The following is a 27,438-nucleotide window of genomic DNA, read 5'->3' as shown; positions in this document are numbered from 1 at the left end:
CCCCTCCAGTCCCTCCCTCTGTGATGTAGAGCTCTGTGTAGATCTGGTTCAGAAGAGTTGTGTTTCCTGCTTTAGAGATCCCCTCAAACACACACTGGAACTTCTTCTTCAGGGCAGATTTGAGTCCACAAACTGGGGCAAAATATTCTGAATGAAAACACAAGATATAAGATAAATAAGAAAATATAACATTTTAATTCCTCTAAATAATGTCTATATGAACATGTTTCCCTCCATGTGTTGATGTCAGTAAACGTCTCATTTGTCCGTCATGTTGAGAAATCCTCTTACTGTGTTGCAGACACTCCGCCAGCTCCTCCTGCTTCATCCTCCTCAGGAAGTTCACTGTGATCTTCACTAACGCCTCTCTGCTGCTCCTCCTCTGCTCTTCATCTTCACCGTCCAACACCTCCTCATCCTCCCTCTGACTCCCTGAGCATTCTGGGTAATCTGGACTCAGAAGCTTGTGGATCTTCTTCAGCTCCTTCTTGACAAAAGTGACCATGTTCTCCTCCAGCAGCTGAAACAGAAACTCTATGAGTGACAGCATCAAACTAAAACCATGGAGCCAAACATCAGATCCATGTTGGACAGACTGACAATCCACTGGTGTCAAAGTGCAGCATGGTGATGATGGTGAACACAACAGATGTAACAGCAGCTGTTGGACATGTCCTCACCATAAATATGGAGTCCAGGTGTGTTTGATGCTGCTGGGCAGACTGACCACTGGGAACCTCTGAGCTCTCCTGGTCCACTCTGTGGAGGAATCAGTGTCAAGTCAACATCAGGACAGAGATAATACAAGATGGACTTTATATGTGTTGAGCTGAGCTGCAGGCCACCCTCTCTGCCTCAGGCAGTGGCGGACTGGGACAGAAAATAGGCCCTGGCATTTTTGACAGTGAGAGGCCACACACACACACACACACACACACACACACACACACACAGTATATTGCTTGAAATAACAGCAATATGAATGGAAAGCATAGGGAACATCCAGATCTGGACGATTCTTATGCTTTCCATTCATGGTATTTAAAAACCAGCTGACAGGGAGAGCAGCCTCGTTTGGTGATAAGAAGAACGGGTTCTTTAGTGTAGGAACATGAGGAGAAAAAACATGCAGGTTTTCTCTAACATTATAACCACCCCACCCCCCTCCCCCTCTCATCTCCCTCCCCAGGCTGAATGAACGGGCGATTGGGGAAAAAAACAAACAAAAACAATTGCTAGTCGAAGCGGTAAAAGCGTTAAAAGCATTTCGCGTTAACGCGTTAACTTTGACAGAGTGATCATAATGATGGGTAAAGAAAATGCATTATCAAAATTCAGACGGTTATGGAGGGATTCGATCCCACACAGGAGCAAGATTTTGATTACAAGGTGAGATGCTCTACCAGTTCAGCTACACGTCACTTCATACTGTCAAGGGCTGAGTGAGGAGTGAGCTTGCGCATCTATGGGCCTGCAGGCGCATTGTTGCCACCTATTGGTCTGGACATGGAACAGTAGATGATAAGCAAAAGGGAAAAAAACTAAACTGTGACGGCTGCGCACCGGCCGTTCTGGTATTCTCCAGAACGTCCAGATGGCCAGTCCGCCCTTGGCCTCAGGTCTGGGTGTGACTCCCAGCCCAGGGGAGCTGTTTGATTGCACCAGGTGAAGGTGATTTAGTGATCAGAGGAGTTGGAGAGGGCACTCTGAGGATGGTGAGCAGTGTATGAGGACGCGTGGAGACGCTGGACATGGAAAAGTGATGCAGGACTAAAAACTTGTTTCAAACAAGGAAGAAGGAGCCGGTGAGCTTTCGTTTGTGTGGATTTTAGTATTTAGTAAATCATGCAATTAAATTTATATTAAAATGTGTGTATTTAAAAGTAGTAAATATTATCAAATTCATGTTAAAATATCTATCAAAAAATCATGTTAGAATATCTTATAGTTAAAATCATGTAGGTTTAAAAATAGTTAAAAATGTAATGTATTTTAAAAGACTTTAAAAAGGTAAATAGCTAAAAGTATGGATTGTGTGTGTTCATCGGAGCTAAAGCTGCTTAGGTTAAAGGTTAAAATTATCGCTGAGAGTGATCTGTGTCTGTGTGAGAGTGTCTTTGTTTCATTTTGGGTGCTTGAAATATGGGTTTTTTCTACATTTTCTCGAGACTGATTTCTAGTAGTTTAAGTTAAAATTAATTATCTGATCTTGTGTTACGTTGATTTATTATTTTTTTCTTGATCTACTTGTGTTTAAGGTTTTTCACCTGCTTTTGGCCATGACAACTTTTCAATGTAAAAGAAAGAAAATAAATAATTGATTCCTGGTAGTGCTGTCAAAGTTAACGCGTTAATTTTGGAGATTAATTTCAAACATTTAACGCGTAAAAAAACGCAATTAACGCCGTTTTGTTTACTTCTGGTGGTGGCTGACCTGTTACGTATGCAGGCAAAGCATGTACCGGCTGTAGCGCTGTTATTCTTCACTTTATTCAGTTTTAATATTTTTTCATGCGAGTAAGTAACCGTTTAGATGACCAATATGCGGTTAGTTTATCCACATGACGATGAAGTTGCTCCGACGACGTTCTCGGAGCAGTGACGCTCCACCAGCAGCGACCGTAGCGGAGCATCACAGAGGCAACAGGCCGGTCTGCAGAGACGGTCGGCCGGGTACACAGCGTCGTCCCCGGGGTATGACAGAGAGCCGATTAACTTAACCGCAGGTCTTTAGAGGTTCACCGATGGCTGATTTAATTATTTTTAGATTAGTTATTCAATGTTTGTTTAGTTGCTGATTAGTTTGTTTGAATGAAAAGTGAAGCTTCATGTGTGAAGTGGACAGAAGAGCAGCGCTGCCTTGGAGATGTACGCAACTCACCACCTACAGATCAATAAATAAAACAATGAACCTGAATGAACAATGAATCGGTCTATACTTATTCAATTTAAAGCAAAAGTAAGCGATCCGGTCGTTTTGGCAAACTTTTTGTCAGCCGATGGAGTTAGCAGCCCCCCGCCCTCGTTGAATGTGGTGACGTAGGGACGAGGACCAATAGGATCAATTGGTCCCTACGTCACCACATTCACGCGCATCCCTTGGCTGCACACACAGCCCTTCATGCCGTTCTCTCTCCTCATTGGATAAAGGTTGTAGGATACAAGGAAGTATACAAGAAGTTTTCTCCTCGGCTCAGAGCAGAGCAGAGTGACTGACAGACCCGTGTTTCGGACCAAACACTCTATGTAAGTGATTGCTGTCGGAAGATATAACTATTTAAAGACCGGGTAAATCAAGAATAAATATGTGTTTTAAGTTTATAATACCACAGGAAAACATATTATTAACCACTCTGTCAAATTTGGAGGACTAAAAAAGTCGTTAAGTATATAAAATTCTGCATCAAAGTTGTCAATAAATGAGCAGTTTTCCCTGCTTCCAGACGGTGGGGGCGTGTCGCGATATGGTCGTGCTGCAGGCAAAGAGACCACGCCCCATGGCAGGAGAGCTGGACTTCACTCTCTGATTCAAGACCTATGTACACGTCTTTGAAAGTGACCTCAAACACACTCCACCACAAACCCCTGTCCTCAGCACCGACACAGCTGATAAACCTTCAGGAAATATTTCTTACCTTCACTCTTGGTGTCTAAAACAGTCCCAGCAGCAGCTGCAGTCATCCAGCTGCAACAGGTTATAATCCACCATGCTGCTCCTGTTACATCTCGTTACCGGTCAGCGTGTTGCATCCATTTGCATTGTGTGAAAAAAATAAATAAAGTTTTTAGCTAATGTTAGCTTAGCTTTAGCTTCAAGTGTCCTGACAGGAGAAGCAGTAGCAGAGACAGTGGCTGCGTTCCAAAAGCGTGTTGAGTTGCCCTCGTTCACTTGCCCTCAGCACTTGCCCTCGGGGGAATCCCCGCCACCATCATAAGGGCTGTTCCATTTCTCTAAACAGCTGAAGTGAACTTGGTGAGATCGACCCTTGAGGGCTGAGTGATCAAGTCAACATCGATGGTCACTCCAGAGCTGTATATAATGATAATAATAATAAACTTTATTTGTATTGCACCTTTCTTAACAAAGTTACAAAGTGGATAGACAGGTATATAAAATACAGTAACAATAGAACAACGGCAAAGGGACAATATTAGACATTAACAAACAACAGTAAAATGAGTCGATAAATACAAGAGAGAAATAAGAGCATAGATAGATCCTACTGCTGCCTTCTGGGATTTAAAAAGCTTTTTTATAAAAGTAGGTTTTTAAAAGGGATTTAAAATTCATTAGTGAGCTGGCGGATTTGATGTCCTCAGGGAGGTCGTTCCATAGTTTAGGAGCATAGGTGGCAAAAGCTCTGTCACCTTTGGTCACCAGCCTAGACCTGGGTACAACCAAAAGAGACAGGTTTGAGGACCTGAGGTTACCAGCTGGTTTGTATAAAATTAAAAGCTCAGTTATGTAGCTAGGAGCAAGGCCATGAAGGGCTTTAAAAGTTAGCAATAAAATTTTAAAATCAATTCTTAATTTGACGGGCAGCCAGTGAAGAGAAGCTAGAACTGGTGTTATATGCTCAAATCTTCTAGTTCCAGTAATAAGTCTGGCCGCAGCATTCTGCACCAACTGCAGGCGGTGGAGACAACTTTGGCTGAGACCTGTGTACAAGGCATTACAATAATCTAAACGGGAGGAAACAAGGGCATTTACCACTTTGTTGAGGTCGTTGAAAGATAAAAACGGTCTGATTCTAGAAATATTTCTTAGGTGCATAAAACAGGATTGTACAGTTTTCTTGATATGAGCCTCGAAACAAAGATGAGAATCGAATAACACACCCAAGTTTCTTGCAACAGGTTTAACGCATGCTGCCAAAGAGCCAAGACTGTTAAGAGTATGGGAGTTGTAGCTAAGAGGGCCGAACAAAAGAACTTCTGATTTATCTGCATTTAGTTGGAGGAAGTTGTGAGACATCCAACATTGGATGTCAGCAAGGCAGGCCATGAGGGAAGCTAGCGAGGTGGGGTCTGAGGAAGTTAAAGGGACATAGAGCTGAGTGTCGTCAGCGTAGCAGTGAAAATGGATGTTGTGTTTCTGGATGATTTGACCTAGAGGGAGCATATAAATGGAGAATAATAACGGGCCAAGGATGGACCCTTGAGGGACACCACAAGAGAGACGGGCGGATGATGATGAAGTATTTCCTAAAACCACTGCGAAGGTTCTCTCAGAGAGATAGGAGCGGAGCAGATTAAGGGCGGAGCCACCAAGGCCTACCCAGGACTCTAGCCGGCTAAGAAGCAACCCGTGGTCCACCGTGTCAAAGGCCGCACTTAAATCTAAGAGGACCAGAATTGAGGAGTCACCGGCATCAAGCGTAAGAAGCAGATCATTTGTAACCTTAACTAAGGCAGTCTCAGTACTGTGGCAGGTTCTAAAACCAGATTGAAACTTTTCAAAAAGACTGTTTTCATTCAAATGTGCAAGGAGCTGAGAAGAGATCATTTTCTCTAGAATTTTTGATACAAAAGGTAATTTTGAGATGGGTCTATAATTTCCGAGAAGAAGAGGGTCAAGACCTGGTTTCTTTAGGAGAGGATGAATTAAGGCATGCTTAAAAGAGGAGGGAAAAACACCAGAAACTATGGAGTTCTTTAGAATGGAAAGGACGCTGGGACCGATCGTTTCAAAAATTTCTTTAAAGAAGGAAACAGGAATAATGTCCAGTGAGCAGGATGAGGGTTTCATAAATGAGATGATTTTAGTAAGCGCTAACAGAGTGGTGGGTTCAAAATGATTGAGAGAAACTGAGATTGTGGGTGAGACAGAGACAGTGCGGGTAGAAGGTGTGATCTGGAGTCTGATGTTACTAACTTTGTCCAGAAAAAATTTGAGAAATTCCTCACATTTTTCAGGGGATGGATCTATAGGGGGAACTGGAGGAGGGGAAATAACAGAATTTATCACTTTAAACAGAGTCCTGGGGTTACTACTGTTATTGGTGATGATGTTGGCGAAATATGAAACTTTAGCATTCTTAACTGCCTGCTGGTAGAGAGTCATGAGTTGTTTTAGACAGGTAAGAGCAGTGGTAGAATTGTTTGTCTTCCACTTGCGTTCTGCTCTTCTGCACTCTCTCTTGATGGATCTGGTATATTCATTAAGCCACGGTTGAGGATTTTGTTTAGGGATTCTAGTTTTAAAGGGAGCAATGGAGTCCAGGATGGACAAACATTTACTGTTAAAATCGTCGGTCATATCATCTACAGAACAGTATTGCTCTGGAGGGTGAAGGGAGGCTGAGAAGGCCATACAAAAAGTACTAGCAGATGCAGAGTTAAAGACACGAGATCGGAAGGGGACAGGGGAGATAGGAGAGGGACAAGGAAGAGGAGCATTAAAAACTACAGCTTTGTGGTCGGATACACAGACATCTATGAGTTCAAGGTTGCCAGGGGTCCGGCCAAGTGAAAGCACTAGGTCCAGAATATGACCCTTATTGTGAGTGATGTCCTTTACAGACTGAACAAGATCAAACGACTCACAAAGACTAATAAATTCAGCAGCCAGAGGGTGAGAGGGACAGCAAATGTGGATGTTAAAATCTCCAAGAAGAATAATATTATCAAAGCGCTGAGTGATGAGGGACAGGAGTTCAGAGAATTCAGTAATGAAACCACAGTTCAGGTTTGGGGGTCTATAGATTAAAACACAGAGAACTGGGTCCTTACTGTTAATTAAAAAACAAAGGATTTCAAAGGTAGCAAAATTTCCAAAGGACATGGGAGAACATTTATACATATTTTTATAAAATACAGCCAGGCCCCCACCCCTCTTCACTGGTCTTGGTAGGTTGAAATAAGAGAAATTTGAGGGGCAGGTTTCATTGAGAGGAACATTGTCACCTGGTCTAAGCCAAGTCTCTGTCAACATAAAGAAATCAGTGTTACTTGATAAGATGAGATCATGACAGATGAAGGTCTTATTTGATAGTGACCTGACATTTAGGAGACACATTTTAACAAAGGAAGAAGTGGGTGGAAAGTGAGAGGCTAATTGACGGTGAATGGTAGGTCTGACTAAGTTATTATTGTTAACAGTCGATGCTTGGATAGCTCTCAAACGGGGCCTATAAGTAATAATTACTGGAATGGTTGTAGTGAAAGTGCCAGTTATAGCAGGTTCTTGCCTACGATAGTTGAAGTTATTTACTGACAGTCTTTGAGGGACAGAGCACCCTGTGGCAGGACTCATGCTGTTAGGACTCGCTGTGTTATTTGGGAAGGTGGAGATCTGGAACGAGTCTTGCCGTGGTGCATATCATAGCGAGAATGCTATAAATTGAATGAAATTAGTGGTCATCTGATTTGTGCCTTTTCTGTTGAGATGCACACCATCTGCCCTGTACAGGCTTTGATTTGTCCAAAAGTAGTCAAAGTTTGAGATGAAATTATAACCTGCAGCGGAGCAAAAGGTTTTTAGCCAGTGATGGAGGCTGAAAAGGCGACTAAATTGCTCAGAATTCTTGGAGAGAGTTGGAATGGGGCCAGACAACAGGCAGCATTTCCCCAGACTCTCGATAGTGTAGCACAAGGACTCTAGGTCTGCATGTAGTTTACTGGAGTTTCTAGCCATGACGTCATTCGTTCGTTATCACCCACAATGCATTGCAGTGGTGCACGAAAAATACGTCCATGCGGTGGCGATAATGAACCTCAAGCACCAGTTGTGTGTTTACCACCAAAGAAGAAAATAAATGAAAGGGGTCAGTAAATATTCAATTCAGTAAACTAATTTAGCAGTGACTTGTCAGAACAATCAATTTCAAAATAGTACGCTAGTAGAGATATATAATAGGCAAACTTATTTGTCACAAAAAAAACTTTTAAAGAGCCTTTTTAATCTGATGTATCATATTCACATAGTTGCTGTGCCTGTGTTGATGTGTAGTTTAATAAGACATTTTAAACAGGATTGGTCTGATGAAGCAGAGCTCATCATGACAGACAGAGAGAAAGAGTAGTATATTGATATTATAGAGTAGCCTATTGAATTTTCACCGTAAACCGGGCAACCCCCCCCCCCCTCCCTCAAGAGGCAATACAGCGCTACACCTACGACATGTGGTCGACCAGTGATTGTCCCAGCTGTTAGTGAACGAGGGCAGGTGCGTTCCGTTTACCTCTTCTACTCCTCCCCCGCCCACTTTCCCTCCACTCTCCAAGTGGCCTCCGTGTGACGTAATAGCAAGGGCTGAGGGCAAGTGAACGAGGGAAACTCAACCTGTTTTTGGAACGCAGCCAGTGAATCATCTCTGGACCTGGTACCGAGTCCAGACCCGGTCCAGACCGCCCGGCGCCCGTGACACACGGCGTCCGAGCTGAGCAGCAGCTGTGTCCCGGTGGGAGGAGACCGGGGGAAACAACACGGTGGAGCCGGGAGGCTACGGCTGCTACCGCGGCTAAAAACTTTTATTTTCTTTCACACAATGCAAATGGAGGAAACGGGCAGACCGCGAGTAACGATCAAAACGGGAATAATATCGATCGGTGGATTATTAACTGGATGACTGATGCTGCTGCTGCCTGTTTTAGACACCAGAGTGAAGGTAAGAAATGGGTTGATCAGCTGTGTGTCCGCTCGGACGTGTGGTGGACTGAGACCACGGAGGAGTTTTTTTTTTTTACGGTGTTTTCCATCCGTGATTGTATGGCTGGTCTGGTCTCCTGTGTGTGTGGATGAGAGGAGGCTACTGGTCGGACAGTGTGTTAATGAGGGAGACTCTGGTCAACAGAGGTGTTAGCTGCTGCTGCTGCGTGTGTAACGTTGTGAGGGGTGTGTGACCGGGGGAGTCAGCCTCTCTCCCCGCGGTGACGGCTGTTTATCACGGTGTGAATACGTTAATGTTAGCGCTGTAAACTGTTATGAAGGAACAAGACAGTAGTGGTCTTGGGTGGTTGACGAATAACACAATTCTGACTGTCCGGGTGTCACATACTGATAAAAAATTATATTTTTTAAGAATATATATGTAAATGTTGTTCCTCTGACAAGATATAGTACAATAATACCAAAGTTGTTGGTGGTGTATTAAGATTTCTACTCAGAATTTTGATCCAAACATCAAAAATGTCATACGGTGTGACTGTCCGGCATATGTGTGACCTTAATAATAAGAGCATATTTCCAAATAAATTATAAATATTTGATAGTTGTACAATGCATATAAAATAATAATAATAATAACCATATGACATATCTGTCACACCATATGACATTCACTTTATTTTGCATTAATATTAATATAAATAAATATACAAAACACACAAATTTAAGAAGTTTGATGTTAGATTTTTTTATCTATACAAATAATATTTCACATTCCAATTTTATATTTCATGTAACCATATTTTACCATTTGCCATGCTGTGCATATTAACAGATCCTATTTAAAAATAAATTTAAGGAGACTGGTGAAATGACATGTGGAAAGGATCGTCTCTGTCAGGAGTCGAAGTGGCAATCAGGGCTTCAGTCGTATGCCAACATGGGACATATTGTCTGACGACTTGACCACTGAGCACCCCTGGCTGGGAAATAATGTTAAATGTTTGATGTTTTTTTCAAAACTGTGTTGATAATTTTTTGTCCTAATGTAGAAATGTTAACATTTCATCATAAAATATTCACATTAACTCATAAGTAGATTTTAAATGCTAATTCATGCTGAGTACACAATGTAATGTAATGTGTCTATATTGGACCATGGTTTTGTGGATGACTTTAGTTCAGCAATTGGAATTCCCGTGTAACCTGTGCCCAAAATCAGTTTTTTATTACAAGATATGTCCTCAATTGTTTTTGTTTGAATGTCAAATACATAAAATACACTTTTTTGCATTTTTGGTGCAGTTTGTCATGTGGTGTGACACTCATGTCATTTGGTGTGACGCTCACAATTGTGACAATAAAACAGCTTTGTTAGTGATAAATTGTGAAAATATCCATAGACCACAAGGAAAATAGAACTACCAAGAGTCTCAAGCATTGTGTTAGAGTTATTACAAGGTTTAACAGAATTATTCTAAAATATCTTGAAAGATTGAGGAGCGATGTCATCCTTTGTATGATCATTTTGAAAAATAATCCAAAATATAATACATTTTCACAAGGAAATGTTAAATATCAAATCAGTCATGATTAAAATGTATGATGCAGTCAGTTAGAGAAGAAAAAAGTACCCCATTTTCATTTTATATAACATAGCTTTCATGTCACACCGTATGACAATTTAAGGCACTGATACAGCAAATTGATGAAAAAATGCTAATTTTGATGCAAAATCTTCAAGAACACATATATAATAACTGGTCCACGATGGAGTTGCTGAGCTGGTCACTGAATGCGATTGACAGAGTGTTCTCAACAAGGCGTGCGGCCTCTGGTGAGCCAAGATGCCCGGACGGAACCTTCATGTCCGGCTACATGCTGGATGGATGGGAGAAGTGGAGAGTCCTTTGCCTTGCCCCACTGGATGTGGAGGATGTCAAGGACGTGTACATCTTCACGTTCATGACAATTGGAATGATCGCCCTGGGTTTTGGCGCCTACATGCAGTATCGGAAAATGAGAAAGATCGCCACCGAGCAGACCGACGCGAGGGAGGATAACGCAACAACTCGGAGTGCTGTGGTCAGGATACGGTCCGACATATCCGCAATCCAAGAGTATGTGTCACTGATGCGAGCTGACATAGCCAAAACTCGGGAGGAAATCGAGAGAAATGGCGACGAAAACCGCAGAGAATGAGTAAAAAGAAGAATTGGCACAAAAAGGGCTCCCACACCATCCCACCATCCCAACAAATAATCAGTACACTGGACTTTTGCTCTCTGTCAATTGGACCACACCAGACTTTGCTCTCTGTCAATTGGACCACACCAGACTTTGCTCTCTGTCAATTGGACCATCTTGTGACTTTGTGACTTTTGTGACATGCCTGGCAATAAGAAGAGACTGTTGTTCGCTCATGACGGAAAAAAAAAAATTTTTTGGACACATGTGCAGACACACACGTAATCCTTATGCTCTATCTAGAGCTGGACTTCAATTTCTTCAACTCTACATACTGCCTAATGCTGCAACACATTATGTCAAAATGTCAAATGTTGAAAAAAAAAAAAAAAGTGAGAAATGTCATGTTAAAAAAAATAAAAAATGTTATGTTAAATTGTTAAATTTTGAAAATACTGGAAGAATGTTATGTCAAAAATGTAACATGCAGAAAAAATGAATATGTGAGTATTGGGGGTGGGACTAGATAAGCTTTTGCTTCTCCCGCTTTCCCTTTCGGTCATGTGTATTGTATTAATTGGATTGAGATGATGTGTGATGATGATGACTAATTGACATGCCCGAAATGAACCAAATAAATAAATATATGTGTAAAGTTAAGAGTCACGACAACCCAAAAAAGTAATTTTCAGGGATAATATTTGAAGTTTTAAAAAAAATCTTTTTTTCGGCTTATATGTCAACCACCCTCTCCCTTGTGTGTGCACATGAACTAGTTAGCTGGCTGTTGCACGTGTTTCAGCTAGACTGAAGAGCAAGTGGGACGGAAAACCTCTGAAGTCAGTTGGCTGAATGTATTTATACGTAGAGCAGAGCAGGGGGCGGGTTTATGTAAGTATGGCCACTTTACGTAAAGCGGCCATAGACTTAAGCCCGCCCATTCAAAACCTGAACACAGAACAGTCTCTGAGGCCTAGCTCCTCAAGGAAATGATGAATGGGAAAAATACTTTTTACATGTTTTGAGGGACACATTTAAGGCCTAATTAATATGATAAGAAGAAAATTACTGAATTTGGTTTACCCGGTCTTTAAGACTTATATTAACACAAACATTCAGCTTACTTCTGCTTTAATTTTCAGAGGGAAATTCAGTGATGTGGTTGTTTTTTCGTGCACGTCCGCAGCACAGCTTGGTAGGAAAAAAGGAAAAACATGCGCATAAGTGGTCTGGAGTGGTCTTGATGGTTTTGATATTCAACCTGCACTTCAACACATGTAGGCCTGGATTTTGTTATTATTTCTGTTGGAGAATATAAGCAAGTGGCCTTTTTTGTGCCAAATTTGTTCTTCACAGGAGAGAAACTGTGTTTAAAGTTTAAAGAAAGCCATTAAAATAGTCTTTGAATTTAAATATACTTTTTTGTGTTCATTCTACTCTAATTTGATGATTATACATGAATATATTTTTGTTATTGCTCAAATCGTAAGAGGACAAATGCAGTTTATTTGTTTATAAATTAATCGCGATTAATTACAGAAAATTGTGAGATTAATGAGTTAATTTTTTTAAATCTATTGACAGCCCTAATTCCTGGTCATTCAGTGAAGTTCTGTTGAAATCTTCTGAGACAAGTTGCCCTTTCAAGTGGAGGAAACTGCGGGGTTAAACCTCAGTGAGGAGCACTTGACAATATGTCCCCTGAGGACGTTCACAACAGACAGAGACACTTTGGTTTCAGACCTGGTCCAACAACACGTCATACAAACTGGTTCTTTTCTACAATAACCTGAGTCTGACTGTCAGTTATAACTTACATCTGATCAGCTGATCCACGTCCTTCTTTAAAGTAAATGCCCCACTCCTTTGAGTCGTCGCTCTTTAAAGACAGACAGCTGGGTCCAGGAGAGTCAGGTCTCTGCTGCTGGATCCTGCTGGAACAACAACACAACTGATAAATCTGCATGTTGGATAAAAACTGATGAAAAACATCTTAATAATAAACACAACAACTGACTTCTAGAGAGAAAAGTCTTTCTTTTTTTTGTTAACAATTTTTTAATTCATTTTTCATATCAACATATAGCAAAAAATGAAAATCAGTATAAAATAAAATAAGAATATACAGACAATTCAAGTGTATTTCCTGTTGGCAAACAATATAGCCCTACTATTGACTGTATGTTCCAAACAAAGACAGAAAAATCCAAACAACAACAACACTGTTCACTTATTATATTATTATTTTATCTTATTTATTTTATTTTTTTTACACTGTCGTTTACATGATCGAAATAAAGATATCAATCAATCAATCAAAAAAAGAAAGCACACACACACACACACACACACACACACACACACACACAAAAAGAAGCAAAATATAAATACACACATATACTGTCACACACACATATACACACACTGACACACACACAACATATAAGCATACATATATAAAAAAAAAGAATCACAACAACAAACAAACGAAAACAAAGGTGCCATACACGTTCTAACTTCTCAGAGGCCACCCCCCACTCCCCACCCCAAATCAGACACATTCACACACTCAATCACTCTCACACTCAAGTCCAAATCTCTGCATACAGAAGGCCCTCCAAACATACTCCTATTTCATCCAAGCTCCCAATCCCCAGCCCAAAGTCCCCCACAGCCATAATCACATATTGGCACCTGATTAACTAAAGACAAAACAAAATAAACAAAAAACAAAACCAAACATAACTCAAAAGAGAATCCTTCCCTCCCTGGTGAGTGACCCCCCCCCCCCATGGTTCCATGGTCTGCTCCTCTCCACAAGAGCACAGTGGGCTAGGGCTGCTGCCCCATCTGTGAAGGCTGGCCAAGCACGGGCCATGTCCAGTCCTGAACCTGTTGAGGGTTGACCACTGTCTCCTTGGGAGGTCAGTGCCGGGGACCTGTTGAGTAGGGTCTGACACCAGGTGTTTATTAGGGACCTCCTTGGATGCCCACTCCTTTTTCCAGGCTGATTGGGTGGTGAAGTCAGCTGGTGGAGTGTTCTTCCAGACAGGACGTCTGGATGGGAGTCGAGCAGTGGGTGGGTTAAGGATGTCTTCATGGATTGGTAGGTGGGGGGAGTTTTCAACCTTTTGAACCCCCCCCCCTCCTCAAGAGGCAGTACAGCGCTACACCTACGACATGTGGTCGACCAGTGATTGTCCCAGCTGTTAGTGAACGAGGGCAGGTGCGTTCCGTTTACCTCTTCTACTCCTCCCCCGCCCACTTTCCCTCCACTCTCCAAGTGGCCTCCGTGTGACGTAATAGCAAGGGCTGAGGGCAAGTGAACGAGGGAAACTCAACCTGTTTTTGGAACGCAGCCAGTGAATCATCTCTGGACCTGGTACCGAGTCCAGACCCGGTCCAGACCGCCCGGCGCCCGTGACACACGGCGTCCGAGCTGAGCAGCAGCTGTGTCCCGGTGGGAGGAGACCGGGGGAAACAACACGGTGGAGCCGGGAGGCTACGGCTGCTACCGCGGCTAAAAACTTTTATTTTCTTTCACACAATGCAAATGGAGGAAACGGGCAGACCGCGAGTAACGATCAAAACGGGAATAATATCGATCGGTGGATTATTAACTGGATGACTGATGCTGCTGCTGCCTGTTTTAGACACCAGAGTGAAGGTAAGAAATGGGTTGATCAGCTGTGTGTCCGCTCGGACGTGTGGTGGACTGAGACCACGGAGGAGTTTTTTTTTTTTTTTTTTTTTTTACGGTGTTTTCCATCCGTGATTGTATGGCTGGTCTGGTCTCCTGTGTGTGTGGATGAGAGGAGGCTGCTGGTCGGACAGTGTGTTAATGAGGGAGACTCTGGTCAACAGAGGTGTTGTAGCTGCTGCTGCTGCTGCTGCTGCTGTGTGTGTGTAACGTTGTGAGGGGTGTGTGACCGGGGGAGTCAGCCTCTCTCCCCACGGTGACGGCTGTTTATCACGGTGTGAATATGTTAATGTTAGCGCTGTAAACTGTTATGAAGGAACAAGACAGTAGTGGTCTCCCTTGTGTGTGCACATGAACTAGTTAGCACGTGTTTCAGCTAGACTGAAGGGCAAGTGGGACGGAAAACCTCTGAAGTCAGTTGGCTGAATGTATTTATACGTAGAGCAGAGCAGGGGGCGGGTTTATGTAAGTATGGCCACTTTACGTAAAGCGGCCATAGACTTAAGCCCGCCCATTCAAAACCTGAACACAGAACAGTCTCTGAGGCCTAGCTCCTCAAGGAAATGATGAATGGGAAAAATACTTTTTACATGTTTTGAGGGACACATTTAAGGCCTAATTAATATGATAAGAAGAAAATTACTGAATTTGGTTTACCCGGTCTTTAAGACTTATATTAACACAAACATTCAGCTTACTTCTGCTTTAATTTTCAGAGGGAAATTCAGTGATGTGGTTGTTTTTTCGTGCACGTCCGCAGCACAGCTTGGTAGGAAAAATTTAAATATACTTTTTTGTGTTCATTCTACTCTAATTTGATGATTATACATGAATATATTTTTGTTATTGCTCAAATCGTAAGAGGACAAATGCAGTTTATTTGTTTATAAATTAATCGCGATTAATTACAGAAAATTGTGAGATTAATGAGTTAATTTTTTTAAATCTATTGACAGCCCTAATTCCTGGTCATTCAGTGAAGTTCTGTTGAAATCTTCTGAGACAAGTTGCCCTTTCAAGTGGAGGAAACTGCGGGGTTAAACCTCAGTGAGGAGCACTTGACAATATGTCCCCTGAGGACGTTCACAACAGACAGAGACACTTTGGTTTCAGACCTGGTCCAACAACACGTCATACAAACTGGTTCTTTTCTACAATAACCTGAGTCTGACTGTCAGTTATAACTTACATCTGATCAGCTGATCCACGTCCTTCTTTAAAGTAAATGCCCCACTCCTTTGAGTCGTCGCTCTTTAAAGACAGACAGCTGGGTCCAGGAGAGTCAGGTCTCTGCTGCTGGATCCTGCTGGAACAACAACACAACTGATAAATCTGCATGTTGGATAAAAACTGATGAAAAACATCTTAATAATAAACACAACAACTGACTTCTAGAGAGAAAAGTCTTTCTTTTTTTTGTTAACAATTTTTTAATTCATTTTTCATATCAACATATAGCAAAAAATGAAAATCAGTATAAAATAAAATAAGAATATACAGACAATTCAAGTGTATTTCCTGTTGGCAAACAATATAGCCCTACTATTGACTGTATGTTCCAAACAAAGACAGAAAAATCCAAACAACAACAACAAAAAAGAAAGCACACACACACACACACACACACACACACACACACAAAAAGAAGCAAAATATAAATACACACATATACTGTCACACACACATATACACACACTGACACACACACAACATATAAGCATACATATATAAAAAAAAAGAATCACAACAACAAACAAACGAAAACAAAGGTGCCATACACGTTCTAACTTCTCAGAAGCCACCCCCCACTCCCCACCCCAAATCAGACACATTCACACACTCAATCACTCTCACACTCAAGTCCAAATCTCTGCATACAGAAGGCCCTCCAAACATACTCCTATTTCATCCAAGCTCCCAATCCCCAGCCCAAAGTCCCCCACAGCCATAATCACATATTGGCACCTGATTAACTAAAGACAAAACAAAATAAACAAAAAACAAAACCAAACATAACTCAAAAGAGAATCCTTCCCTCCCTGGTGAGTGACCCCCCCCCCCATGGTTCCATGGTCTGCTCCTCTCCACAAGAGCACAGTGGGCTAGGGCTGCTGCCCCATCTGTGAAGGCTGGCCAAGCACGGGCCATGTCCAGTCCTGAACCTGTTGAGGGTTGACCACTGTCTCCTTGGGAGGTCAGTGCCGGGGACCTGTTGAGTAGGGTCTGACACCAGGTGTTTATTAGGGACCTCCTTGGATGCCCACTCCTTTTTCCAGGCTGATTGGGTGGTGAAGTCAGCTGGTGGAGTGTTCTTCCAGACAGGACGTCTGGATGGGAGTCGAGCAGTGGGTGGGTTAAGGATGTCTTCATGGATTGGTAGGTGGGGGGAGTTTTCAACCTTTTGAACCCCCCCCCCCTCCTCAAGAGGCAGTACAGCGCTACACCTACGACATGTGGTCGACCAGTGATTGTCCCAGCTGTTAGTGAACGAGGGCAGGTGCGTTCCATTTACCTCTTCTACTCCTCCCCGCCCACTTTCCCTCCACTCTCCAAGTGGCCTCCGTGTGACGTCATAGCAAGGGCTGAGGGCAAGTGAACGAGGGCGACTCAAACTGTTTTTGGAACGCAGCCAGTGAATCATCTCTGGACCTGGTACCGAGTCCAGACCCGGTCCAGACCGCCCGGCGCCCGTGACACACGGCGTCCGAGCTGAGCAGCAGCTGTGTCCCGGTGGGAGGAGACCGGGGGAAACAACACAATGGAGCCGGGAGGCTACGGCTGCTACTGTGGCTAAAAACTTTTTTTTTCTTTCACACAATGCAAACGGAGGAAACGGGCAGACCGCGAGTAACGATCAAAACGGGAATAATATCGATCGGTGGATTATTAACTGGATGACTGATGCTGCTGCTGCCTGTTTTAGACACCAGAGTGAAGGTAAGAAATGGGTTGATCAGCTGTGTGTCCGCTCGGACGTGTGGTGGACTGAGACCACGGAGGAGTTTTTTTTTTTTTTTTTTTTTTTACGGTGTTTTCCATCCGTGATTGTATGGCTGGTCTGGTCTCCTGTGTGTGTGGATGAGAGGAGGCTGCTGGTCGGACAGTGTGTTAATGAGGGAGACTCTGGTCAACAGAGGTGTTGTAGCTGCTGCTGCTGCTGCTGCTGCTGTGTGTGTGTAACGTTGTGAGGGGTGTGTGACCGGGGGAGTCAGCCTCTCTCCCCACGGTGACGGCTGTTTATCACGGTGTGAATATGTTAATGTTAGCGCTGTAAACTGTTATGAAGGAACAAGACAGTAGTGGTCTCCCTTGTGTGTGCACATGAACTAGTTAGCACGTGTTTCAGCTAGACTGAAGGGCAAGTGGGACGGAAAACCTCTGAAGTCAGTTGGCTGAATGTATTTATACGTAGAGCAGAGCAGGGGGCGGGTTTATGTAAGTATGGCCACTTTACGTAAAGCGGCCATAGACTTAAGCCCGCCCATTCAAAACCTGAACACAGAACAGTCTCTGAGGCCTAGCTCCTCAAGGAAATGATGAATGGGAAAAATACTTTTTACATGTTTTGAGGGACACATTTAAGGCCTAATTAATATGATAAGAAGAAAATTACTGAATTTGGTTTACCCGGTCTTTAAGATTTATATTAACACAAACATTCAGCTTACTTCTGCTTTAATTTTCAGAGGGAAATTCAGTGATGTGGTTGTTTTTTCGTGCACGTCCGCAGCACAGCTTGGTAGGAAAAATTTAAATATACTTTTTTGTGTTCATTCTACTCTAATTTGATGATTATACATGAATATATTTTTGTTATTGCTCAAATCGTAAGAGGACAAATGCAGTTTATTTGTTTATAAATTAATCGCGATTAATTACAGAAAATTGTGAGATTAATGAGTTAATTTTTTTAAATCTATTGACAGCCCTAATTCCTGGTCATTGAGTGAAGTCCTGTTGAAATCTTCTGAGACAAGTTGCCCTTTCAAGTGGAGGAAACTGCGGGGTTAAACCTCAGTGAGGAGCACTTGACAATATGTCCCCTGAGGACGTTCACAACAGACAGAGACACTTTGGTTTCAGACCTGGTCCAACAACACGTCATACAAACTGGTTCTTTTCTACAATAACCTGAGTCTGACTGTCAGTTATAACTTACATCTGATCAGCTGATCCACGTCCTTCTTTAAAGTTAATGCCCCACTCCTTTGAGTCGTCGCTCTTTAAAGACAGACAGCTGGGTCCAGGAGAGTCAGGTCTCTGCTGCTGGATCCTAAAACAACAACACAACTGATAAATCTGCATGTTGGATAAAAACTGATGAAAAACATCTTAATAATAAACACAACAACTGACTTCTAGAGAGAAAAGTCTTTCTTTTTTTTGTTAAAATTTTTTTAATTCATTTTTCATATCAACATATAGCAAAAAATGAAAATCAGTATAAAATAAAATAAGAACATACAGACAATTCAAGTGTATTTCCTGTTGGCAAACAATATAGCCCTACTATTGACTGTATGTTCCAAACAAAGACAGAAAAATCCAAACAACAACAACAAAAAAGAAAGCACACACACACACACACACACACACACACACACAAAGAAGCAAAATATAAATACACACATATACTGTCACACACACATATACACACACTGACACACACACAACATATAAGCATACATATATAAAAAAAAAGAATCACAACAACATGGTTCCATGGTCTGCTCCTCTCCACAAGAGCACAGTGGGCTAGGGCTGCTGCCCCATCTGTGAAGGCTGGCCAAGCACGGGCCATGTCCAGTCCTGAACCTGTTGAGGGTTGACCACTGTCTCCTTGGGAGGTCAGTGCCGGGGACCTGTTGAGTAGGGTCTGACACCAGGTGTTTATTAGGGACCTCCTTGGATGCCCACTCCTTTTTCCAGGCTGATGGGACGTCTGGATGGGAGTCGAGCAGTGGGTGGGTTAAGGATGTCTTCATGGATTGGTAGGTGGGGGGAGTTTTCAACCTTTTGAAGCATCTTTTGAGTGGATGCTACTCGCCGGATGTGTGGGGGTGCAATGTTTGATAGAACGGGGAGCCAGGGGAGTGGTGTTGAGCGTATTGTTCCAGTAATGATTTGCATGGTTGTGTTAAGCTGGGTGTCCACATGGTGTTTGTGGGACGACCTGGACCATACAGGAGCACAATATTCTGCCGCTGAATATGCAAGGGCCAGTGATGAGGTTCGGAGTGTGGAGGTTGAAGCGCCCCATTTTGCACCGGCAAGCTTGCTGAGCAGGTTGTTCCTGGACTTCACCTTGGCCGCCGTTCCTTTTAAGTGATCCTTGAAGGAAAGGGTCCTGTCAAGGGTCACTCCAAGGTAGGTTGGATTTGGGACGTGCTTGAGTGAGAGCCCGCTCAGGTGGATGTTAAGTTCTCTGGCAGCTTTTGCATTGTGGAGATGGAATGCACTGCAAACTGTTTTTGCTGGGCTTGGTTTTAACCGCCAAGTTTTACAATACTGGTCCAGTTTGGTGAGGTCTTCAGTGAGCACCCGTTCCAGTTGATCAAAGTCTGGTGCTTGAAGTGCCAGACAGATGTCATCTGCGTAGATGAATTTGCGGGATTCGGTGCTGGGTAGGTCGTTGGTGTAGAGGTTAAACAGTGTTGGGGCTAGAACTGAGCCTTGAGGGAGCCCGTTTTTCTGTGTTCTCCATGCGCTGGTGTTCTCTCCAAGGTGAACTCTAAACCTCCGGTTGGTCAAGAGGGTTTTGATGGTTGCTGTTGCCCATGCAGGAAGCACCTTTGTGAGTTTCAGTTGGAGGCCTTTGTGCCAGACTGTATCATAGGCGGCTGTGAGGTCGAGAAACACAGCCCCTGTCTTTAGTCTGTTCTCGAAGCCATTTTCGATGAAGGTGGTTAGGGCCAGTACTTGTTCTCCTGTGCTTCGATCTTTCTGAAAACCTGCCTGATCCGCGCAGAGAATATCCTCTACTCCTGGGGATATACGCTGAAGTATGAGCCGTTCCAGTACTTTGTAGGGAACGCAGAGTAGAGAGATTGGGCGGTAGCTTGCTGGTAGTTGAGGGTCTTTGCCAGGTTTTAATATGGCAATGACTTTTGCCCTTCGCCATTTTGGGATCAGATTGGTCTTTGTGATCCTGGTGTAGAGCTGGGTCAGCCAGGTTAAAGCTTGGGGGCCCAGATGTTTCATAAACTCTGGTGAGATGTTATCATATCATGCTGCCTTTCCACACTTGAGACCCTGCAGGACTTTCTCCGGCTCAGCAGCCTCAAAGGGCTCAGGGTTACTTTCCTCTTCATGCGCTTTCCGATGTAACATTAGCTCAGTTGTAACTGCTCTTCTGATATGTTTGTCTTGGGTTGCTTTTGCAATAGACAGCAGGTGGGATGCAACTTGGTTGGGTGTGACAGAAGGTCGGCTTTGGGTAGGTGGTTTCTGTGCAGCTCCTAGGCGACAGATGAGGCTCCAGCATTTCCTGCTGGAGTGAGTGAAATTCAGGTCGGCCACTGTCTCCTCCCACTTTTTTCGCCGGGCTGTTGTTAGCGATTCAATGAGATGGTCTGCAATCTCAGGGTCCCCAGATGTTTTGTAGGTTTGTAGGAGGGCAGCACTTTCTTTGTCCAGGCATGGGACGTAGAGAGGTAGCCTCGTGGGATAGCTGTGTGGGCAGCCTTATAGATGGCACTGCAGAAGCGGTTGTATGCTTCATCTACAGTGATGGTGTGCAGTGGGATGGTGACGATACTCTGTTCCAGAGTTTCACTGTATTTCTTCCAGTTTGCTTTGCGGAAGTTCCAGCGCATCTTCCTCGGGCTGGTTATGACTGGGAGTTGTAGGCCAATGTGTATGAGCACGGGCCGGTGTTGACTGTGTGGAAAGTCGTCAAGAGTGAGGGTTTGTGCAGGGTAGGGAATGCCATTCAAAGAGCTGACCCAGCACAGGTCAGGAGAGTAGTCCGAGTGGAACGTTTCTCTTTGTTTGGGATCGTGTATCAGAACAAGGTCATTTCTGGATGCCCAGTCTGAAAGTGCCTCACTGTCACTGTCCGCTGCTGGGTATCCCCAGTCAGGGTGGTGGCTGTTAAAGTCTACCACATAGATGGCAGGTGGGGTAGGGTGGGTAGGATCTGCACGTCCCAGTTGGCACTCGGGGGCTTGTACACATTAGTGATATGGAAGCAGGGGTGAAAGTAGTTTTAAAATCTTGCCGGTACTATTACCGACTGTTATTTTTCTCTGCATTATTATTACTGATTTTAATTGGGACATTTTGCAACAAACGTTAAACGTGGTACACGTTTCGAAGGCTGGGTCAGGGGTAGACAATAAAGGAAATTTTGAAGATCGCTGGCCCCACCATTCTAACCACTGGCCCAGGACAATGTCAGGTAGCCTATTGATCCCCATAATAAATAAAAAAGAACATATCCTAGCCTGCAAACAGCCTGCGGTCTCGCCATCGAGGCTGGAGCTTTCTTATATATCGATACCAATACTAGTAAATTTCCACGATTCTCGATACTTATACAATACCACGATTTAATTAGAAGAAGAAAAACATGTGCTTCTAAATTGGCTACTTTATTTAATAAATAAATTAATAACTGTTTCTCATCAAACTTGTATTTAAGCTCTAGCCTACTGTGGTTTAACAATTAAGTAAAAACAGAGTTAAAATGGTAAATATGCCCCAACACAAACGGAAAGTCATGTAGTCATTACTTTTATCTTCCAGTAGTTCAATGATACAACTGTTGCTGTCATTCATTCACTTTTAGGCTGTTTCCACAGACTGGTGCAAAACTGACTTATTGTTTCATTTTTCAGCTCCGTTTTGTTTTGACACACGTTTGTTTTTTCTCTGCTTCAAACCATCATGGATGTAGCCTACTATGGTCTAAACGCGGACCACCGCTGTGGCGCACACCGAGCAGCTGGAGCCGCGTTCACATAAACAGACCGCAAGCTCGACTGTAGCCGCACCGAGACCCAGCGCGTGCTCTGGCCCGCGTGTAACGTCCGCGTCCACGACGCGCTGAGGGCAAAGTTTCACGGTACCAGGAAAAAAAAGGTTCAGTCTTCAGCAGCAGTGAGCGAGCGGCGAGCGTTCCGCGGTTCACAGCTGCACACTGCAGCTGCTTGCAGGTGGTGCTGACGTCCCAGGGCGCAGCACTGCTGCGCACAGAAAGTAGATCATGTCTCTGTCTTTGATCGGGTCGGGATCTCGTAACACTGTGTGTTATAATAATTACCGAGACAATTTCACAGAAATCATTTCAAACCACAGGGAATTCATGTGAAATTAGATTTATTAAATTTTTTACTTTTTATTTTATTTTATTTTTTTAATCTCTCTCATGATCTTCCTGGTACTGCGTACCGCCTCTGAATCTTTTAGTGGTACGCAGTACCGGACCGTACCGGCTTACTTTCACCCCTGTATGGAAGCCACCAATGGTTATGGTATCTGAGAACTGTGTTGTTGTCGGCTATGTCAGACCGCACATAGGTGGCAAGACCATGTTTGGCATGGGAAATCTGTGCCAATGTGGCACAAACATGTCATGTTTAGGCAGCTCTGAGTTCCATGGAACTCCATAAGTCTTCATGGCAGCACGGAGCTGAAAATATAGAAAGCGAGAAAATCGGCACAAGTTATACTGTTCCTTCAAATCTTTGAATGTGCGGAGACCATTACAATTAAATAACTGTCCAAGTATATGAATCCAATTGTTTGACCATATAGGGTAAGCTGCTGGTCGACCACCTATCAATAAATTGTGATTGTAAAATATTGGAGTATGAATGTGCCATTTATTATTTGTATTGGTGTACTCAGTCACCAGTCTCCAAGTTACCAGAGCATTTTCAATAATGGGACCAAAAGGTGTTCTGGCTTGTTTGATCGGAATATCTGTAAAGATTAGATCCTGTAATCTGCATGGATGTATTAGTTTTGCTTCCAAAGAGCGCCAAGATGTAGGATTTGATGGGTCTAACCATGATTTTATAGTACGTAATACAAATGACCAATGATAAATTTTAAAATCTGGAAGGCCCCAGCCTCCGGCTAATTTCTCTCTCTGCAGTGTTGCAAATTTGATCCTTGTTTTTTTTTATTCCATATAAATTCACTGATCAAACTCTGCAGTCTATCCCAAAATCCCTTTGGAGGGTTCAGAGGAAGCATGGAGCTCAGGAAGTTAATTAAAGGTAATACCATCATTTTTATGGTTGCGATCCTACCATCGAATGATATTGGTTTTGTCATCCACTTGCCTAAGTTGGTTCTGATCTTATCTAAACACACAGTATAATTATTCTCAGCAGTACTCTCCACATTAGTAAAAATGTCAATTCCTAAATATTTGAATTGATTTACCATTGGCACCTTAAGTTGAGATCAGGGTTTAAAATTAGCACCCGCCACTCGGGGGGCAACCGCCATTCCGACATGCCGCCACTCCGACATTAGGCCCTAATTGTCGGAATGGCAACACGTCCCATCATTCCGACAATTTTCGTCTCCTAAGGTCGGAATGGCGGTATTTTTTTCTTTTTTAAACGTGCTGCCATTCCGACAAATCTTTTAAAAGCCTACCCCAGCAGTAGTAGTTTGTAGTGCTGAACTATGACCAAGCGCGCTGTCCGCTGTGTCAGTGCTGAAATGAATGACAGCGTGTCACCGCCCGAGAGAGAGAGAGAGAGAGAGAGAGAGAGGGAGAGATGCGCAACCTAATGCATATGATTTACTATTGCGCATTTCCTTTTGCTGCTATAATAATGATACAAATTGATGGAAACTGGTAATAACAAACATGCATCAAAATTACAGAAAGAAGTGTCAGGCAGGGAGGTGAAGTTTTGCTCGGTGCAGAGGGAGAGAGCAGAGCAGCAGATATTTAGCCTAACTGCTCCACAAAATGACACAAACAGGAAGCAAAAAAGGAAAAAAAATCAATCATTTTTTACTGCCATCTTCGATTAAAAAATATGTCAATTTGATCGGCTTTCAAATCACCAAATGATTTGCTGTGAATCATTTCGTTTGTTGTAATGATTGTGAGCATGGACAACGGACGTCTTGTCTATTGATTACGAAATGTCATTTTACATGTAAGCGGAGCTGAACAGGCAGACGCACAGCGGCATGCGTAAAACACATATTTTGACTACTTCATGCTGTTGCTATTTTTTTTTTTAAAGTTACCTTTCGTTTCCTTTGGATTTTTGTGCGTATTATGAAGCTGTCCTGGTCCATGTTTGTAAGCCTTTTTACCAGGAGTAAATTCCCCAAAGTTGCAACAACTTGTAGTGATCCACTGGGTTTAGCCTGGCCATAGTCTATTGGAGCTGGGGTAGTTTGCTCCCCAGGTTTTTTTCATTGTGTATTAGGCCAGGGAAATGATCAATTATGCTTGTGGTTTGCTCACGGGGACGTGCGGACCTTTAATGAATGAATGAATGTTTCTTTTTTGCTGTAAATTGTGTGCGTAATGCGTAAAAGTGCATTAGTGGGACCGAGGGTTTAAATGGGGAAGTGACGTGGTGAGAGGGGAGGAGAGTGAGAGACACAGTCGGCGTTTGGACGGCTGTCGTGGCGGCAATTCCAAAGCGGCATAGTGGATTATTTTTCCTGGTGGATTACCCTGTGGATCTAAAGGCCCGTTTGGACACCGCACGGCCCGTTTTCAGCCAAGCGGGACGAGGGAGAGGATTGGTGTGGTCACCTCGGAGGAGCCGCGGCGTCTCTCCCGTGTGGACAGTAGGACAAACAAACTCTCTCTCACTCACCCTCACCACGCGCCAACACACACACACACGCACGCACGCACACACACACACACATTGTGCGCTCGCGCACCCCCGCACACACACATACACGCTGGCACGGACAGTGACTGTGCGCTCGCGCACCCACACACATACACACTCATTCCGATGGCTGGGACTCGGACTTAATGGACAGCGGGAGGGGGGCAGGTCTTTCGGGTTCTGTTGATCTGTGTGTAATTGTTTATTATATGCCGCCTGTGATGGGCGCGTTTTGAGTTCAGTGAAATACAGAGACTAGCGAGTAACGACTTTGTTTATTGCTTCCCTGGACGCACCAGTAGCGCGAGCCTAGGTCCGCCTGCAGCAGGACTGCGTTGTGCCAGTTCCTCTTATATCCTTATTGTAAGGGGAATTGTTACAAACTGACATCGGAGTGTGTGATTGTAAATGGCGAGACTTTGTGTTTGTTTATTTATTAAGCTTCCACTGACTGTATCACATCTGTACACATGTCTTAAAACATGGAAAAAAAAAAAAAAAACGGAAACACACATACACACACCCTAACCACGGCTCGGAGTAACGCACATTTCCTTATGGAAATTAAAGCCTTGTTGGAATGGCGGGACGAAACTGTCGTAATGGCAGGACGTTTGCATGTCGGAATGGTGGTATGTCTGAATGGTGACATGTCTGAATAGTAGAATGTCGGAATGGCGGTATGTCGGAGTGGCAGCATGTCGGAATGGCAGCATGTAACCCCGCCACTCGCCAAATGCGGGTAAAAATATGATTTAGCGAGTAAAATTATTAGGTCACTCGCCATTGGCCGGCAGCTGGAATATGCCAACTTCACTATATAATTGTCATAATAAATGCTGAACAGTGAAACGAACACAGTTTACAGCTACAGGAGATCTACTGACTGTGTTTCGAATGTCGGAGTTGCCCCATTATCCTCCGTGATTCAACATTTAAAGGAGCTTGAGGCAAGATCAAGGAATAAAACTCATTAGCGATACAACGGCCGTAGCGGCCGTCAGGGTTACTGCAGCCATCAGCCATGCTGGTGCGGGAGCGCGCATCAACTCGACACCACAGTGCAGCTGATGCTGTGACAGTCACACTGTGGCTGAATTGGAAACGGTCTTTCTGACTGTTTTTCGAGGTAAATACAGGGTAAATACGGAGACTGCTTGCTGAAAAACTGTCCCTGAACGCAACGCGCATCAGCGGTTTTGTATGAATTTACCTCGAAAACGGCTCCGTTTCGTATCGTTCTGTCATTATCTCATAGCGTGGTGGTTGTGCAGCTCACAACTTGTCTACAAAAGCGCTGTGGAGTTTTGGGATTTTGTATTTGATGAGTTTAATGAGGTAAACCAAGAAATTCCCTTAGCCTCCATAGCGTAGCCCTGAGCAGCCAGCTGCTGCGCTCCGCTGTACTAAAAATAGCTTACACCTACAATTAAAGGTAACGAACCTACTGCTATGACTATAGAAATTATGGCAATGGGCCAATTTGCCAAAATGTTGAACTATCCCTTTAAAGTCTGAGACACACACACAAGAATGAGAAAAATATACTTTCAAAATTGATAAAAACACATCAGCATATTGCATTTCTGTGTTATTATTGTGTGTGTGTGTGTGCCAGTGCAAGAGTGTTAGGGTTAGGCGGTCGCCACAGACTCATTCAGTGTTTACACACACACACACACACACACACACACACACACACACACACAGAAAGGAGGGCACATGCATGACAGTGCGCGGTAAAACCCAACTCATACGGTCTCCCCCGTCAGACAATCTGGTCGCAACGCCCCCGCCCCTGGTCGGACAATCCGACCACCCGCCACAGTCTCCTTGCAAACCTGTGGGGAACACTGTCGTTTATTATTAATGGGAAAGGCTGCAGCCATACAATCCCCCCCCCCTCCACACACACACACACACACACACACACACACACTCGGGGGAGCGAGCTGGCTTTAAGTATGAATAATGATGGAGCAGTGATCTGAGTCATGAACAGTTAGAAATTCTCATCTGACCTTTGACCTGTGGTCTGGCTCTGACGTCCCCCACACAGAGTGGTTTTAGAGGGAGGGGCTCCCTCCTCTCTGTCCTCACACTGATCCATGCTGCTG

At 43.6% G+C, this 27,438-nt stretch overlaps 2 protein-coding genes across 2 annotated transcripts in view; both read right to left on the bottom strand.

Moving 5' to 3' along the window:
• The window catches only part of LOC146975614 (NACHT, LRR and PYD domains-containing protein 3-like), a 67,672-nt gene extending 46,362 nt beyond the window's left edge, over positions 1 to 21,310 (bottom strand). The window contains exons 1-2 of the mRNA XM_085794626.1: positions 21,119 to 21,310; positions 20,005 to 20,450 (exon numbers count right to left, since the gene is read on the bottom strand). Coding sequence (XP_085650752.1) covers positions 20,005 to 20,450; positions 21,119 to 21,310 — 638 coding nt within the window. The remainder of the gene's footprint in view (positions 1 to 20,004; positions 20,451 to 21,118) is intronic.
• LOC146975613 (uncharacterized) lies at positions 203 to 27,438 on the bottom strand. The gene is made up of 4 exons (XM_085794625.1): positions 27,343 to 27,438; positions 18,655 to 18,768; positions 681 to 759; positions 203 to 520 (listed from the first exon to the last, which is right to left on the bottom strand). Exons 1-4 carry the CDS (start codon positions 27,429 to 27,431, stop codon positions 203 to 205), a joined length of 600 nt encoding a protein of 199 aa, XP_085650751.1. The 5' UTR covers positions 27,432 to 27,438.

Source organism: Trachurus japonicus, chromosome 13, assembly GCF_045865225.1.
Source record: "Trachurus japonicus isolate A0001 chromosome 13, Traja_1.0".
NCBI classification, from domain to species: domain Eukaryota; kingdom Metazoa; phylum Chordata; class Actinopteri; order Carangiformes; family Carangidae; genus Trachurus; species Trachurus japonicus.
Note: the sequence above shows the minus strand (reverse complement) of the source record. Positions and strands in the feature narration are given on the sequence as shown.